This window comes from Narcine bancroftii, chromosome 13 (genome assembly GCF_036971445.1).
Source record: "Narcine bancroftii isolate sNarBan1 chromosome 13, sNarBan1.hap1, whole genome shotgun sequence".
In the NCBI taxonomy this organism is placed as follows: domain Eukaryota; kingdom Metazoa; phylum Chordata; class Chondrichthyes; order Torpediniformes; family Narcinidae; genus Narcine; species Narcine bancroftii.
In genome coordinates this window covers 59,580,379-59,598,880 of record NC_091481.1, presented here as the reverse complement: position 1 = coordinate 59,598,880, position 18,502 = coordinate 59,580,379, and the positions used below count along the sequence as shown (strand labels likewise).

Sequence of the window (18,502 nt, the reverse complement as noted above, 5' to 3'; positions counted from 1 at the left end):
TTAGCCTATTTATTTTCTGCTTTTTTTTGCCACTTGCTTGGATTTTAACTTACTTAACATCTTCTGACCACAGACACTAGTATCACAGAGACATGGACAGTTGAACAGCATGGGAGAAGGCCTTTGGCCCAACTCATCCATGTTGACCAAGTGGTTTGCCCAAGCTAGATTCCCTCCAAATCTTTCCAATTGTACTTGTTCAAACATCTAAATGATGCAATTGCACCCATCTCGGCCACTGGCAGCTCTTTCCATTTATCTTCCACCTCCTGCATGAAAACGTAGCTTCTCAGATTCCTTTCAAATCTTTCCTCTCTCTTTAACTTTGACATCTAGTTTTAGACTCCCATAAAGACTGAATCATAAATTTTATAAATTTCAAGGTCACTCTCAGCCTCCTAAACTCCAGGGAAAAAAAAATGCTGGCCCATCCTTATGACACAAATGCTCCAGTCTTTGTGAATCATCCCTGCTTAATGACATCAGTGAGAACCACCCACGTACCAATGGACCCAACACATGCGAATGGCATAGTGAATGAAGAAAGCAGCCTCTACTTCCACAGGAGTTTTCAGTGGTTCAGTACGGCATCGGAAACCCTGGCAAATTTCTACAGGGGTATGATGGAAAATGTGCTGACCAATAGCATCACAGTCTGGTATGGGAGCGCCAATGCCTCCGAGTGTGTAGCTCTCCAAAAGGGAGTGGACATGGCCTGGATATCACAAGCAAAACTTTCCCGACTATTGAGAACATCTACAGCAGTCAACTTTTTTTTCCCCAACTCATATCCCACTTTAAGTAATCCCTATGCCACTGGTGCTCTGTGATTAGTAAGGGGTTACTTCAGGTGGTGTGTGGTGGAAAGAAAAAAGTTTGAAAACCACTGTTCTATTTGTACCTAATTGACTCGTTATGTGCACGGTTTCATAACGCCAAAGGAGATAGGCGAATGGCAATTTTTTTCTCAAGCCAAATATTTCAGTAACAATTGGGTCGAGAGCAGTGATTCTCCACATCCCACCTGAAGCAATCCCTTACTAATCACAGAGCACTGATGGCATAGGGATTACTTAAAGTGGGACAGGAGTGGAAAGAAACGGGTCAAGAACTGATTCGACTGGTTCTGACACAGACTCTGGGAGCAGCTGCATTTTACAATGCTGCGTGTCTGGAATAAGTTGTTGGAGGTCGAGGTGGAATACTACTACCATTTCAGAGGTTTTCAGATGGATATGAAGAGAGTTGAAAGGATATTTATCAAATGCAGTTTTCGTTTGATTTGAACATCATGTTATGCACATGGGCCAAAGAGCCGTTTCCTGTACCCTGCTTGTTTGTTCATCCACTGCCTCAAATCCTCTCACCTTGAGCCACTCACCCGAATGGGGTTCGAATTTTAGAAGCATTTGCATCTCGGATTTTCCTCCCATCGAGGGTCCTCTAACACACAGGATCACAGCTCCATGCAGTTCCTCGCATTTATCAGGCATCCCCTTCACCATTTCCACTGGGAACGTTGCTCCTCTTTACCAGAAGGATCTGCGCCCGGATCACCTCTTTCCCACCCCCCCCCCCCCAAGAAAGCCAAGGATCTGGTCATTTACCTACTGGGCGCTGTGGTTCGTTTTAAAGTAGGGGCCGGGGAAAAGGAGGAAACGCTCGTCCAGCTGCGTAGCTCGCACGGGAGATGCGCACGGAGCAGGCAGAGGAGTAAATGCAACAGAGGTACCAACTAAATCCAGGAGCGAGGCAGAAGCGGCTCAGTGTACCCACAGCAGTGGGACAGCTTCACCCATTTCAATTCCACCCCCCTCCCATTCCCACTGCTGACATGCCTGTCCATGATCTCATGCCCTGCCAGACTGAGGCCACCCCACAGCCAGAAGGAACACCTCATGCTCCATCCAGAGGGGATTCACATAGACCACCAGTTTCTGTTGGACCCCACCCTCATTCTTATTCCCCCCCCCCCCCTTTCATGGAGCCATAATCAATTCTCATCTCTCCTCTTATCATTTCCAATTAATACCTTTCCCTCTCAGACTCCAGTCTTATTCTGAAACCTTCCTGCTTCTACCTTGAAGGACTCAAGCCCAAAACCTTAGTAATAAATTATCTTTAGCTCCCATGGGCGCTGCGAGACAGCTGAGTTCCTCCAGCATCCAGCAGCCGACAGCTGTGACTGCAGAGACCATGAGGAACCGAAAGCAACAGTGATATCTGCAGCAGGAATTTGGGGGCGGAGACTTTGGCTTCCTCTCTTGACAGCAGATATTTGGGTGCTATCGGGAGAGCAGCCGGATTGTCGGGGGTCAGGATAGACTGGAGCGAAGCAGCGCAGAGGTAATACGGCTCAAAGTTAGCTGCGTTCCACCAGACCCTCTCTCTGCGGATGTCCCCCCGTCCCAAATCCCTCCCCTCTCTACCCCCCCCGGCCCAAATCCCTCCCCTCTCTACCCCCCCGGCCCAAATCCCTCCCCTCTCTCACCCCCCCACCGGCCCAAATCCCTCCCCCTCTCTACCCCCCCGGCCCAAATCCCTCCCCTCTCTACCCCCCGGCCCAAATCCCTCCCCTCTCTCACCCCCCCACCGGCCCAAATCCCTCCCCTCTCTACCCCCCCCGGCCCAAATCCCTCCCCTCTCCCCACCTCCCTGGCCCAAATTCCTCCCCACTCTCACCCCCCGGCCCAAATCCTTCCCCTCTCCCCCCCCCCCACCGGCCCAAATCCCTCCCCTCTCCCCACCCACCCCACCGGCCCAAATCCCTCCCCTCTCTACCCCCCCCGGCCCAAATCCCCCACCTCCCTGGCCCAAATCCCTCCCCCTCTCTCACCCCCGGCCCAAATCCCTCCCCTCTCTACCCCCCCCCCACAAATCCGTCCCCTCTCTCCCCCCCCCCCCACGTCCCAAATCTTCTTCCCCTCTCTCCCCCCCCCCACGTCCCAAATCTTCTTCCCCTCTCTCCCCCCCCCCCCCACGTCCCAAATCTTCTTTCCCTCTTTCCCTCTTTCCCCCCCCTTTCCCTCTGCCCCCCCCCCCCCAGGTTCAACAAACTCACCAAACTGATTGAAAACATCTGGCCTAAAGCGGAGTCGCCGCCCCGCCCCCCCTTCTCCCCACCCCCCTCCCCCCCATCCCCCGTCCCAGCAGCGAGGCGGTGTGTGGGGATCTAGACTGTCCCGTCAACATGGCAAGCGGACAGAACCACGTTTCTACGCTGCTAGAAACATTTTTTTTAATGGACGGGGCGTCGGGGTCTCGTCTCTCTCTGCCCACCCCCCCCCCCTCCCCGACCTCCCACCCCCGGGAAGTCGCGGTGCCCAGACTCTGCCCTGGACGTAAAGGTCACATCGGCCGGTCTCGATGTCAACGCTGCGCCCGGGATCCGGGCTCCGTCCGCCCGGTGAACACAGACCCTCCACCCACCACTTCGCTGTCAGTCCACTTTGCCCAAGCGACTCCGTCCCTCGGTTCGGCAACAGGGTCTTTAAAACAAGTCCCACCAACCCCCCCTCCTCTTCAAACACAAGTTTTATGGGGGGGGGGGGGGGGGGGTTCCCTGGCCAAAAGGAAGACTCCTTGGGGAGGCAGCGATCAACGCGGGAATGGCTCCTTACCTCTGAAGCCTTGAAAATGAGTCCAACTGCTAGAAGTTCGAGTCCGGGATAAACGCGATGATCAGAATTGAAGCCAACGCCCTCCTCGTCCGACTGTGGCTTGACAGCGCCGTACGCCTTCGCCGCAGGATGGCCCTCCTTAAAGGGGTTCCTTGCATTCCTCCCCTCCCTCCTCAAAGGGCTCCTTGCATTCCTCCCCTCCCTCCTCAAAGGGGCTCCTTGCATTCCTCCCCTCCCTCCTCAAAGGGGCTCCTTCCATTCCTCCCCTCCCTCCTCAAAGGGGGCTCCTTCCATTCCTCCCCTCCCTCCTCAAAGGGGCTCCTTCCATTCCTCCCCTCCCTCCTCAAAGGGGCTCCTTCCATTCCTCCCCTCCCTCCTCAAAGGGGCTCCTTCCATTCCTCCCCTCCCTCCTCAAAGGGGCTCCTTCCATTCCTCCCCTCCCTCCTCAAAGGGGCTCCTTCCATTCCTCCCCTCCCTCCTCTAAGGGGCTCCTTCCATTCCTCCCCTCCCTCCTCAAAGGGGCTCCTTCCATTCCTCCCCTCCCTCCTCAAAGGGGCTCCTTCCATTCCTCCCCCTCCCTGCTGGATAGCCCTCCTTAAAGGGGCTCAATTCCATTTCGCCCCCCCCCCCCCCCACATTCCTCACTAGTTGGTGTAACATTTCCTTCATGTGAATTTCACTGGGGCTGTTTTGTGCACAAATTTTACACCAGTTACATGCAGGTCCATCTAGTAGCTTTATTGGAACAGGATTTGAATTCCCAGTCGTTGAAAGCCAAATTAACATTATTTACAAATCTCCTGAATGTGACTCGTTGCAGGGCAGGTTGGGGAGATAGATGGGATGCTTGAAGCTCTAGCAACAGATTGTGTTTGGCTTCAGATTTCTGCCTTCTCCACTGGGCACACAAAAGGTCATTTTGCATAAATTCCATAATATCTAAAATGGTTCCCACAGGTCAGAAGTTGGCAGTGCATGTTCCTATTTGAGAGAGAGAGAGAGAGAGAGAGAGAGAGAGGGCGGGTGTAGAGAAAATCGTGAAGCTAAAATTGATATCGGCATGGGGGGGTGGAAATGAAGAATTTATTGCTTTAAGGAAGTGGTAAATGGAGACTGGGCTGGGCAGAATGGATTTATGAAAGGGAAATCCATTTCACAGATCAGCTGGAGTGCTCTGAGGTTGTAACTAGAGACACCCAGCGGGGGAAAATAGGCCCTTTGGCCCAATTCACCCCATGCTGACCAAATACCCTACCCACTCTGGACTCCTCCGCCTGCGTTTGGCTGTATCCCTCTAAACCAGTGGTTCTCAACCTCGTTCTTTCCACTCACATCCCACTTTAAGTAATCCTATGCTATCAGTGCTCTGTGATTAGTGAGGGATGGCTTAAGGTGGGATGTGGGTGGGAAGAAAAAGTTTGAAAACCACTAATTTAAACTCATGTATTCTACCCATTTATCTTCTCCATTCAGAGAGCTACCCTCTCTCCCAGTCACTTCTCTTCTGCCGGTAGCGTGAATAAAAGCTCTCATGACTGGTGGGAGAACAAACGCTTTTATTAGCTTTCATAACTAAGGGTAGAGTTCAACAGTAGTCTTCGGAAGGGTTCTGGATTTAGGCGGGAAACCAGGGTTATATGTGGCCAGGTGGGGGCGGAGCCAGGAGGCCGGGGCCAGCCATCAGCACAGCACCCTACCAGTGAATCGCTGTTCCCTGTACTGCCCTCCCACCTCTTGCCTGTGTTCCTTCCCCTGCCTCTTCTTTCCTCTTCTCCTGTCCTCCCTCCCCTCCTTTTTAATTCAACTGCCTGCCTGCTCGTATCTTGACAAACGGGGTCAGGCCCGAAACATTGGTTACTCTTCGCTCCCTGTAGATGCTGTATGACCTGTTACGTTTCTCCAGCATTTCTGTGCATTGCGCTATCCCATATATCTGTCCAGTGTTTTTGTTATTAAGCTTTGTGTTATTAAACCCCCTAGTCCAACCAGTTCAGCTATTGCATACCTACCCCAACTACGCTCATGTTAAATTCCCAGACGGGAGTACTGACACTGTACCCCTAAGAGATCTGGTCTTGCCTGGTTCGCCCCTTCCTCGCACCCCTACTCAGAGTGAGCCTGAGAGGTTGGACTCTCACCCCCCCCCCACCACCCCCCCCAGCCCATGATCTCTAGTAAGCTTTCAGATGGCCATGCTGAGGCTCCACTGCCTCACGCTGGCGATTCTGGAACGGGTCCAGAAGCCAGTCCTTCCCACACTACAGACCTAGGACCTGTACCAGTTCCCAAGGTTGGAAAGGAGCCACCTGTTTTGAGACGAAGCACCAGAATTTGTAAACAACCTGATAAGCTGACATATTCATAAAACATCTCATTATATTTCGATTGCTTGCTAGATACTGGCGTATTTTGGCTGTTAGAGTATCTCAAGGCCAAACATGGTATCCATGTATCGCTTGCTTCAGTCTTTCCTAGCAGCTGTCCTTTTGATTTTAACCCTTCTTCTGCCGGGGGGGGGTGGCGACTGTGGTGAATGTCTGCCAAGCTGCCTGTCTCCCCTCTGGCGAGCCTTGCTGTACTAACATTGGCTGTACATTATCTCTACTGTAAAGGACACTCCCCTTGGATATAACTGTGTATGCACCTATTGTCTTTCATTATTGTACCATGAGTTTCTGATAATAAAAGCCATGATTATTGTTTGACCACATCGTCTTTGTCTACTTCATCAACTGGCACTTCACTTTGCAATAGTAATTATAGGGGCAGTGACATGGATCCATTCCAATTTTCCTAACGTAGCAACAGGTCTACAGCAGAAGCTATCTCATTGGCTCTACACAGAACACTGGGATGCACACATTAGGATGTTCTTCATAGGACTACAGTTCGACATTCAATATCATCGTCCCCTCAAAACTGAGCAAACAGGCATAGGGCACTGTGTAATTGAATCTTGGATTTCCTAATCTCCAGACCACAATCAGTGAAGATTGGTAAGAACTTCTCTACAACCTCCATCAGTACCAGAGCAACACAGGGCAGAGTTCTTAGCCCCTTCTCGACTCGCTATACACCTCTGTCTGTGTGGCTTGGTGTGACAATAAGGCCATCTACAAATTTGCCAATAAAGCCACGGTAGTGGGCGTACAGGAGGGAGATTGGAAACTTGGCCGAACAGTGCACCAACAATCTCACACTCAATGTCACCAAAACCAAGGAGCTGATTGTGGAGGGAAAATCCAGTGATTCAGTGATCATTGGGGGATCAGAGGTGGAGAGGGTGAGCACATTTAAATTCCGATCTCAGAGGAAATTTCCTGGGCCCAACGCACGAACGGCATTGTGAAGAAAGCACGTCCACGTCCCTGCTTTCTCAGGTGTTTGCGGAGGTTTGGTATGACATCGACGACGTTGACCAATGTCTGCAGATGTGCAGGGCAAAGTGGGCTGACCGGCTGCATCATATTGGGCCACCATTACCTCTAAGTGGAACGTCCTGCAAAAGGTAGTGCGCATGGCCCACACATCACAGGCAAAACCCTCCCAACCACCGAGAAAATCGCCGGCGTCAGAGAGCAGCAGCGATCATCAAGATTGCATGCCAATGGATCAGCTCGCGATTGAATGGTGGGGCAGAATCAGTGGGCTGAATAGCCTGTTTCTGCTCCAATGTCTTTTATATTCTATGTTCTTATTTAATGTTTTAAGGAATGAGTCAAATTGGATTTATCAAGAATAGACTGATAATTTTATAATATTGAGTCTAGTGTGAGTTTCAGGTCAGGTTAAAGCATTTGATTGGAGGCTTGCAACAGAATCGTTCAAGATCAGCCATTCTCAACAGGGGGCCATACAGCCTCTCTGTGGGCCAAAGCACATTTAAGGAGGCCACGGACTGAAATCATGAAATATTTTTTATGCTTATAATGTGATCAGGAGAGAAGTACAGAAGGAACCAACCATTCATGTCTTGATGAACAGGATATAAGAGCATGGATGTGATGGTGAGGATTTATCAAGCATTGACTTGGGGCCGGGTTCAATCTTGGACTCCTATTGGAGAAAGGATGTGCTCCTCGATCTCTCTGCCCTCCATCTCAGGAGGAAAACTCTCGACAGACATCTTCTATGAATCCACCAATTCCCACAGCTATCTCAACTACACCTCTTCCCACCCTGCCTCTGTAAGGATTCCGTTCCGTTCTCTCAATTCCTCTATGTCGCATCTCCACCCAGGATGAGGAATTCCATACCAGATGATCAGAGATGCCCTCCTTCTTCAAACAACGTGGTTTTCAACTCGGCGCTCACCCACACATCCTCCATTACCTGCACAGCTGCCCTGGTCCCCTCTGTCCCCATGTGCAACAAGGACAGGATTCCTCTTGTCCTCACCTACTACCCACCAATCTCTGCATCCAACACATCCCCCTCCCCCCACCATTTCCATCACCTAATACACGATCCTTCCACTAGAAACGTATTCCCCTCTCCCCCCCTGCCTTCCACAGGGACCGCTCCCTCCGTGACTCCCTTGTCCACTCCTTCCTACCCCTTGCGCCCCACACCTCCTCCCTCACCACCACTCAGGCCCCAAACAGTCCTTCCAAGTGAAGCAACATTTCACTCGTGAATCTGCTGGGGTCACCTACTGCATCTGATGCTCCTGCTGTGGTCTCCTCTACATCAGAGAAACTGGGCGCAGACTGAGAAGGTCACTTTGTTGAGCACCTCATCTCTGTCCGCCACAATGGAGTGGATCTCCCAGTGGCAACTCATTTCAATTCTCCACCCCATTCCCTTCGCAACCTGTCTGTCCATGGTCTCATGTACTGCCAAAGTGAGACCACCCACAAATTGAAGGAACAGCACCTCATTTTCTGACTGGGCACCCTCCAACTTCTCTGGCTTTCATTTAACCCCACCTCCCCCATCCCCTGCTTCCCCCCGTCATATCTCCATTCCCTGTCTCCTTTCAACAGACATGATAAATTCCCTTATCTCATCCAATTAACACCTTTTGTTGGTCTGGATTCCTCCCCCATTGAATTCTGAGACATTCTGATACATCCTGCTTCTGCGTTTCTTGATTCTTCCTTGAAGAAGGGCTCAGGCCCGAAATGTCAGCAATAGATCTTTGTCTCCTATAGATGCTGAAAAGGCCGGCTGAGTTTCTCCAGCATTTTGCTGTGTTTACTACAATCACAGCATCTGCAGCCTGTGGTGTTTCCCCTGGCTTTCGAAAGGGTTCAGAGAAGATTTACAAGAGCGATTCCTGGATTGAAGGGATTAGCATATGACTAATTAGCTCTTGGACTGTGCTCCTTGGAGTTCAGAAGAATGAGAGGGTACGTCCTGGAAGCATGTCGAATGTTAGAAGGCTGGGCTGAGTAGATGTGGCAAAGTTGTTTCCCATGGTGGGGGAGTCTAGACAAGAGGGCAGAACTTCAGGATTAAAGGGCGCCCATTTAAAATAGAGATGCGGAGGAATTCTGTTAGCCAGAGGGCAGTGAACCTGGGATTTTCTACCATGGGCGGCTGTGGAGGCCAGGCCATTGGGTACATTTGAGGTAGAGATCTGAATAGCAAGGTTATCAAAGGTTAGGAGAAGGCAGGGAGTGGGGCTGAGTGGGAGAATGGATCAGCTCACAAGGGGATGCAGAGTGGACTTGATGGGCTGACTGGCCTACTTCTGCTCCTATGTTCTTTTGGTGTCGGTGCTGCGCAATTGCTCAGCAGAAGGAGGTGTTAGACGCTCCTTCCGTCCAATACCCTGCGGGTCACCCTTGGGCAAGGTGTAGGGCCTGTTTAGCCTCCCAATCAGGGTCACATGAGGCCATGGATTGCAGCTGGTGGATGGTTTTTACAAGCAGATCCTACAAATTGGAATACATGGTGGTGAAACTAAAAACACTGGGCAGATGAATCTGCGGATCAACGCCCAGGGTGACCCGTCCAGTGTGGACCCTGCAACTGAAGAAGGTGATAGGAAACCACCTCAGTATTTTTTCCCCTTGTGTAATCATGAACTCAACATCGACTACGGTCTTAGCTCAAAGATGGAGCCTTCACCGAAGGAGAACAGGGGAGGCGACAACCACAAATCAGAGGGTCTGAGATCGTGATGGATGGAGAGACATGATCGCCCACGCCAAACGGGCAAGGCACCTGAATATTATGATCTAAACCTGACTGCAAGAAAGGGGGTCCCATAGACTTTGAATAAAGCTCTAAGGAGCCCATGGCCAAAAGAAGCTTGAGAACAGCTGAATGACGTGACATATTGCGTCAAATCCTAATTTGATCTCTCAGAGTTAAAAAATAGCAGGAAGCTATTCTGAAGGCAAGCACTGAGTCCATCCCACCTTCCCAGCCCCAAATCACCATGGGGTTGAGAAGACGAACTGGCCAATATCCTTCTGGGCGTTGGTGGTCACATTTCTTGAATTTAAGCAGAGATGCACACAGCATATTTTGTGAACTGTACTTTGATACCTTGAAGAAGGACTCAGGCCCAAAATGTCGGTCATAAATCATTACCTCCTATGGACACTGCGAGGCCAGCTGGGTTCCTCCAGCACTTTTGTGTTTTTATTACAATCACAGCATCTGCAGACTTTCCTGTTTCCCTTTTTTGCAAGCTGAAAATGTCAAGTAAAGCCAATTGTCATCTGATTGTACAAGTACAACTCAACGAAAGAGCATTCTCCGGCCTCGGTGAAAAACACGCAGACACACTAACCAGACATAACACATGAACAGACAAACAATACATATGCAGGACAAGTATTAATAGGTACAAGTAAATAAATAAATATTTCTTCATGGATATGAGAGTTTCGGATGTTTAGTTCTGTTGGTCGTTCAGCATTCTCACTGCCTCTGGGAAGAAGCAAATCCTCAGCCTAGCTCTGATACTCCTGTATCTCTTCCCTAATGGGAGCAGCTGAACGATGGTATGTGTGGGGTGGAAGGGGTCCTCGATGATTTTGCACTGGGATTTTGATCTGGGACAATGATCCAGGTCGAGCATGTCGATATGGGAGAGGGAGATGCCAGCAATCCTCTCTGCCACTCTTAAGGCCTGTGGATTGACCTCCTATCCATTTCTCTGCAGCAACCGTGCCCACACCGTGATGCAGCCAGCCAGGACGCCCTCAATAGAGCTCCTGTAGAAGTTTGGCCGGTAGCCTTGCCCACTTCAGTCTTCTCAGGAAGCATTGGGCCTTCCTGAAAAGGGAGGAGATGTTGTGTGTGCACGACAGGTCGGAAGCCAAGTGAACTATAAGGAACTTGGTGCTCTTCACTTCTCTCCACTACTGTGGAGGGTGTGGTCGTTCCTGGTCCTTTCAGGCGATCAGAAAATGGCAGTGAGAACTCAAATCTTCGAATTGCCTCCTTGTACCTGGCATATTCTGGAAATATGAAAAGCCATTCAGCACCTGCATTCTCCCAATACAGATGTAACAGAGATGCATTATTCCTTAACTGGGAATGTAGCTTTTATTTCACTTCTGTATTTGACATATGAGTTATCCCCTGCTGCATGGCATGTCTTGTACAGATAGAGGAGCTGACATTGTGCCCTTTTAAATTGTACAGTAGCAGACAATAATGCCAGCTCATTTCCATGTGTTTCCTGTAGAAAATCCCAGAGTAAGATTGGGTAGGGTCCCTGTCTTCTGTTTCCTTATTGATAAGGAGAAAAGTGTGGAGCATCCTTTGAGATGGTTCACAATGCGGGTGCCTTTGATAAACAGTCAAGATTGAGTGTCAGTGGGGTCCTCTCTCAGTGATCCAAGATGTCAGCATCGGTGCAAGGCTGGCGTAACTAATGAGTATTTTATTTCCTTGCACCCTGGGGCTGCATTCTGCAGTGGGATGCCTGATGGCTTGTCAATCCCTTATCAGTAAAGAAAGGAAAGGGGAACTCCTGGGAATGCTAACCGATCCATCTTTCCTCATCTTTGTACATCTCCTCTGGACCAATCACAATCAACCATAGAACATTAGAGCATAGAAACAGGCCCTTCAGCCCCTCTAGTTTGTGCCAAACTATTACTCTGTTTAATCCCACAGACCGGCACCCAGTCCCTATCCCTCCATACCCCTCCCATCCGTGTACCTGGCCAAATTCTTCTTCGATGTTAAAATTGAGCGCACACTACCCCTTCAGCTGGCAGCTCATCCCACACTCCCACCACTCTTTGTGTGGAGAAGTTCCCTCTAAACCTTTCCCCTTTCACCCTTAACCCATGACCTCTGGTTTGTATTTCATGGTGGTGAAACTAAAAACACTGGGCGGATGAAACTGCAGATCAACGTCAAGGGTGACCCGTCCAATGTGGACCCTGCAACTGAAGAAGGTGATGGGAAACCACCTCAGTATTTTTTCCCCTTGTAGAATCATGAACTCAACATCGACTACAGTCTCAGCTCAAAGATGGAGCCTTCACCGAAGGAGAACAGGGGAGGCAACAACCACAAATCAGAATGTCGGAGATCGTGACGGATGGAGAGACGTGCCCACCACCATGAATTGTACCTCAGTGGAAAAAAACCCACATTAATACATTAATTCTGTGTGTCCCCCTCATAATTTTAAACACCTCTATCAAAGCTCCCCTCATTCTTCTACAGTCCTAGGAATATATTCAACATCATGACTTGATGAAGAGCCCAACAAACGTTGTCTACAGTAGGCATTCTCAACAGGGAGGGGGGGACACAGCACATTTAAGGAGGTCCACAGATTAAATCATAAAAATATATTTTTTTATGTAGTCAGTAGAAGCACAGAAGAAACCAATTAAACTTGACTGCTTCACAGGGAAGGGAGCCCATAAACCTTGAGTCCTAAGAGGGGACATAGCCACAAAAGGTTGAGAATGGCTGGTCTATTTAATCTGACCTTCCTGAGCAAATCCCCATTTAGTCCCTGTATGCAGCTTTCAAAATTAAAGTTTATATTGTCCTGCACTGGATTCCAGTAAGACAACAGATATGTTAGAGGTAAAAGATTTCCCTGGCTGGTGTATCCAAGATTCAACATCTCAAAATAATGCATTGTCCATTCAGATTTCAGGTTTATCGTCAGAGTACATACATGACATCGCATACAACACTGAGATTCTTTTTCCCTGAGAGCCAGGCAGAATTACCACTTATTGGGACTCCAAAAAAAAATGTACTCAACTCAAATAGAAATGTAAACAAACTGACTGTGCAGTGCAAAGAGAGAGAAAAAATCAATAAAGTGCACAAGAGTCCGTAAATGAGTCCCTTATTGAGTTTGTCGTTGAGGAGTCTGATGGTGGAGGGGGAGCAGCTGTTCCTGAACCTAGTAGGTGCGAGTCTTGTGGCACCGACACCTCTTTCCTGATGGCAGCAGCGAGAACAGAGCGTGTGCCGGGCGGCGCGGATCCTTTATGTTATAGGCAGGAGTGTTGAAGCAGTGACCTTTGACCTTCCCGTCACCGCCAATCCTCTCCGATGGCAGCATTCCCTTGATGGCGGGAGCGGGGAGGGAGGGGTTTGACTGTGATGGTCTGGGCTGTCTCCAGTACCTTTTTTTAGGGCTTTACGCTTGGGGGCGTCCCCAGATCAGACCAAGCTGCTAAGAAAAATCAAGAAGGTGATTGATAGTATTTTGGATATTAAGTGAATTCAGGGATATAGGGTTAGTTCAGGAAAGTGATGGTGATGTAAAAGATCCAGCCATGAATAGAAGAGCTGACATAATGGGTTGAATGTCCTATTACTGACTCTATTTCTAATATTTTAATGTTATGATTAATGAACTGTCCAGAATTTATATTAAACCAACTGTTCCCTACTTACTCAGATTATCCCATCCTCCCTGTTCAGAGAACCGTACAACTCTAATAATTTGGCACCACTCCTATAACAAGGGTGGATGGAAAAATAACGGTCAGAGCCTTTGCAATTTCCTCCTTCGGGAATTGAAGGGAAGGGAAGAACTTAGGAAAGTCACCGTCACCAGAATAATAATACTGGGCAAATGTTTGTTTTCTGGGCTGTGATGAACTTCACTGTGGGGACTTTAAAGAAATGAGTCGAGAGATCGCTTTTGCATGGTTTTTAATTTTATGAAATTCTGTTGACTGGGGACAATTGGGTTCAATTAGGTTGAGAAACAGTGAATACAATATTCAAGAAAGGGGGGGCATGTGAAGGAGGTCAATTCGGCCCTTTTTACACAGAGGTCCTCAATACTGCTGTAAAGAAGACCCATCATTAAGACAACTCTGCTTGTTTACACTGAACCAAATAACGCCAGCGCAATGTGTCATTTTACAAAGCATGCCAGCTTTCCGCAAGCAAAAGAGGAACGCGTAACACAACACTCTTTCCCATCCTGACGGCTTGCCATTTTTACACAGACGTCAATTTGCAAATGCTGGATGAAAGGCAGGACCACAATGACCCCCCACCACCACCTCACTCCCTACTCTGTGTTCATACCTTTTACACAGAACAGTGTGGCGACATAAAGGCACAATATTCCCGCCTTGAAGAGGCTGTGTAAAAGGGGCTTTCATTTGAGATCCATTGTTGAGAAAATGTCAGGAGCTATTACTAAAAGCAAAGCAGTGGTTCTCAATCTTTTTTTTCCACTCTCGTACCACTTTAAGTAATCTTTATGCCATTGGTGCTCTGTGATTAGTAAGGGATTGCTTAAGGTGGTATATGAGTGGGAAGGGAAGGTTGAGAATCACTGCTCTAGACCCAATTGTTACAGAAATATTTTGCTTGAGAAAAATTGTCTTTGGCCCATTTCCTTTGAAGTTCTGAAACCGTGCACATAACGGGTTAATTTGGTATGATTAAAACAGTGGTTTTCAAACTTTTTCTTTCCACACATCCCATCTTAAGCAATCCCCTACTAATCACAGAGCATCAATGGCATAAGGATTACTTAAAGTGGTACGAGAGTGGAAAGAAAAAGATTGAGAACCACTGGGGCAAAGGTTCCATTATTGTCATGTAATACAACATTTAGAATGTAACATTTATGAAATTCTTTAAATGTTGTCTCCCATGAGGCAGACATAGAGTCACCACTTTGTCCAGGGCGGAAACCTACAGCACCTGCCGTTCCAGAGCAGTCTCCCATCCAAGTACTGACCAGGCTGGAGCCTGCTTAGCTTCCAAGATCATGGTATTAGGTGACGTTTTAGGCAAGTATAATTTTTTTTAAAATCATGGTAATCTGGAAAAGTAAATGTGATTTTTGTGCTGTGCATAAAGGAGAACTGGTGACAATCAAGTTTATTGTCATCCGATTGTACAAGTGCAACCCTGACAAAACCGTGTTCTCTGGTCCTCGTTGCAAACCACGCAGACACACAATCAGGCATAACACACCTACAGACAAACAATACATATGCAGGTCAAATATTCATATATACAAATAAATAAATATTGTTTTGTGAACATAAGGGTCTCGGAGGGTCAGTGAGAGCAGTTCCTTAGGTCATTCAGCATTCTCACTGCCCGTGGGGAGAAGCTGTTCCTCAACCTGGTGGTGCTGGCTCGGATACTTCTGTATCCCTTTCCCAACAGGAGCACCTGAAAGATTCTGTGTGCGGGGTGGAAGGGGCCCTCAGTGGTTTTCTGCACCCTCTTCAGATAACGATCCCAGTAGATCATGTCGATTGGGGAGGGAGGGGGGAGGAGACACCAGTAATCCTCTCTACCACTCTTATAGGCCTGTGCTACATGTGGATTTACAGAAAGAACTTGATAAGGTTAATGCAGAAAATAAAAGCTCAGGAAAATATGCAATTAGGAGTCCCTCTTTTATTCCCTCGCCAACATGATCATGTCTGTAACTTCAACTCCACACTTCCATCTTCATGCAATAATCTTCCACACCCTTGCTTATCGAGAATCAAATAAATTCATAAACTCTGTTTCTGCTACCCTTTGAGAAGGAGAGTTCAAAAGACTCACCACTGAAAAAATTTTGCCTCAATTTTGTTTTAAATACAGGTTTACCCCACTTTATGAATCTAGAGCATTCCTACGGAATCTTTCGTAAGATGAAATGGCATAAAATGAAGCAATTAGCATTGATTTCTATGGGAAAAAATTTAAGCATTCCCAGACCCAAAAAAATACCCCAGCAAATCATACCAAATAACACTTAAAATCTAAAATAACATTAACATTTATTAAAAGCAGGAATGGTCTGATAAATCCACAGCCTATAACGTAAAATAATATATGTACAATGTGGTTAGGCTGAGTCTTTGGTGGTGGAAGGTGCAGGAGACCGGGATGAAGGAGAGAGAGAGAGGAAGAGGGTCATCTATTGACATCTCACCATAGTTCCCGGGGAAGGAGCTGTGCGCACAGCCTCGATAATGACTTGGTGCTTTCACCGCACGTTTTCGTAAAAGCCAAAATCCCTTCACAAAAGGGAACACAGGTTTCTTCGTCAAAGCGAATGAGCAATGTGAGTATTCGTGAAGTGGGGTCCACCTGGAAATAACCATGCTTTTTAAACAGTAACCTCCCCCCCCTCCAATTCTAGATTCTGCCACAAGAGGTAACAGCCTCTCCACATCTGCACCAAGAACCTCGCGATCTGATATGTTTCATCCAATGTCCTCTTGGATAATCAAAAAGCTGAATGGTTGCCAAGAATAGACAGAAGTACGGAGCTGAAGTTACAATCAGATCCGATGCTCTGATTATTTTTAATATCCCAGGATGTGCTTCTAATTTCTCCACATTCAAAGATACCATACCCTTTCATTCTTACCATTTGATTATGTTTATTTCAACAAACGTATTACACCAACATATTGCACCCAATGTATTACACCCAACATATTATACCAGCATATTACACCCAATGTATTACACCCAATGTATTACACCAGCATATTACACCCAACATATTACACCAACATATTACACCCAATGTATTACACCAGCATATTGCACCCAACATATTACACCAACATATTATAACCAATGTATTACACCAGCATATTACACCCAACATATTACACCAACATATTACACCCAACATATTACACCAACATATTATACCCAACATATTACACGAACATATAACCCTCTTCCTCCTGAACCACAATGTTGACAATTCTCTCTTTCTGTGACTGGCAGTCAACATTGGGGTTGCAGTTAGTGCAACATCTTTACAGCACCAGCAATTGGGATTGGGGTTCGAATCCCGGACTGTCTGTAAGGAGTTTCTCCCTGTGATTCATGGGTCTTCCCAAATGGCTCCAGTTTCCTCCCACCCTTCAAAACGTACCGGGGGTTGGGTGTAATTGGGTGGCACGGGCTCGTGGGCCGACAGGGCCTGTTACTGTGTTGTACGTCTAAGTTTATTTAAAAATTAAAAATTAATAGTCTTGTCCATACCCCCTCCAAATCCCAGCACACTTTGTGATATTCTTTGTTTTCCCTGCGAGTATTTTTCACGCCTTTTCTTTGTCCCACTTGAATTTCAGTTCTCTACCTTCCCATCCTCATCTGGGCTTTTGCAACAGGAGTGTTGAAGCAGTGACCTTTGACCTTCCCATCACCGCCAATCTGGAGGCCATTTGTCAGAAATACAATGCCAGTTCTGTGGCTAGAAGTGCCAGAGTTCTGAAGTGAGCAATTCCATTCCTAACAGTCCAAGACATCTTCTGTTAACTGTACGGCACAAGTCAAGAATGTAATGGAAATGCTCCCCTCTTGTGTAGAGCTAATCACTCTCAAGAAACTCAGTCCCAACCAAGTCAAAGCAGCCCACACTGATGTACCACGCTCAACATTCATTCCCTCCACCACCAGCATACTGTGGCCACATTGTGAACCATCTGCAGATACCAGGGGTGGCCTCCTCTACGTCAGTGAGAGCTTCGCCTATCACCTGCGCTCAGTGTTTGGGTCTTATCTTGAGCTCTCCGTGGCCAACCATGAAAACTCAACGCTGGAGAAACTCAGCAGGTCAAACAGGGTACTTTATGGAGCAAAAATAAAGATACATCACCAACCTTTCAGGCTTGAGCCCTTCATCAAGGTACGAGCAAAATGTAGGCAGGCGCCTCATTCTGCTGCATTTTGGTCAGACCTTGATGAAGGCCTCAAACCTGTAATTTACCTGTATCTTTGCTCTATGGAATTCTCTGACCTGCTGAGTTTCTCCAGCATCGTCGTTACTTGAATCACAGTGTCTGCAGACATTCGTGCTTTATTTCGTTCTGACAGTGATGTATCTGTCCTGGGCCACTACCAGGATGAGGCAAAAAGTAAAGTAGAAAAGTATTCTTCCTGGATGGTCTAAAAACGTACAAATTTTTAGGTAACCACCCCTCCCCACCTCTGATTCCACAGTTTCCATCTCTACCTCCTCCTGCACTTTATTTATTTCTCTCTAACTCTTCTTTCCCACCTACCCTTTCCCAAAGGTTTCTCCCTCTAGCCGTCTCTCCACCTCCCAAAGCTATAACCACTGCCTCTGGGCTCCTCCCAGGGGCATATTGAGGATATGGCAGGCATGGCAGGTGCCTTGGGCGTCACTTGAATGAGGGGGGGTGCCATTTGTACAAGGGTGGGGCCACGAATGGGGGAGCACCACTTGAACGGGTGGGGGTCATAACTTGAATGGAGGTGATCCATTTGAATGGGGTGGGAGTGTCACTTGAACAGAGGGGTGCCATTTAAATGCTCGCCCGCTGAGCACCACTGCCACTATCCTGGACGTACACCATTTCTTCTATGCTCGGGACACTCGTCCTCCTTCTTCATCCTAGTGTTCGTTCTCAATTTATATAGCATGGCGGCCACCAGGGCCAGGTCTTGCAAGACCTCCTCATCGGTGTTTACTTTGA

General features: G+C 47.8%; 1 protein-coding gene across 1 annotated transcript; it reads left to right on the top strand.

The window, feature by feature from the left end:
* Positions 1–506: 506 nt before the first annotated feature.
* On the top strand, positions 507–18,182 carry LOC138748047 (uncharacterized). Its single transcript, XM_069907744.1, has 6 exons — positions 507–658; positions 2,088–2,216; positions 2,272–2,346; positions 12,028–12,164; positions 14,690–14,824; positions 17,135–18,182. Exons 1-6 carry the CDS (start codon positions 507–509, stop codon positions 17,188–17,190), a joined length of 684 nt encoding a protein of 227 aa, XP_069763845.1. The 3' UTR covers positions 17,191–18,182.
* Positions 18,183–18,502: the final 320 nt, after the last annotated feature.

Coding starts and splice junctions, on each gene's coding strand:
- LOC138748047 (XM_069907744.1), top strand. CDS start 507: ATGGACCCAACACATGCGAATGGCATAGTGAATGAAGAAAGCAGCCTC. Junction 2,217..2,271: donor ATGAGGAACCGAAAGCAACA/GTGATATCTGCA, acceptor CTCTCTTGACAG/CAGATATTTGGGTGCTATCG. Junction 14,825..17,134: donor GGTATTAGGTGACGTTTTAG/GCAAGTATAATT, acceptor CTTGAATTTCAG/TTCTCTACCTTCCCATCCTC.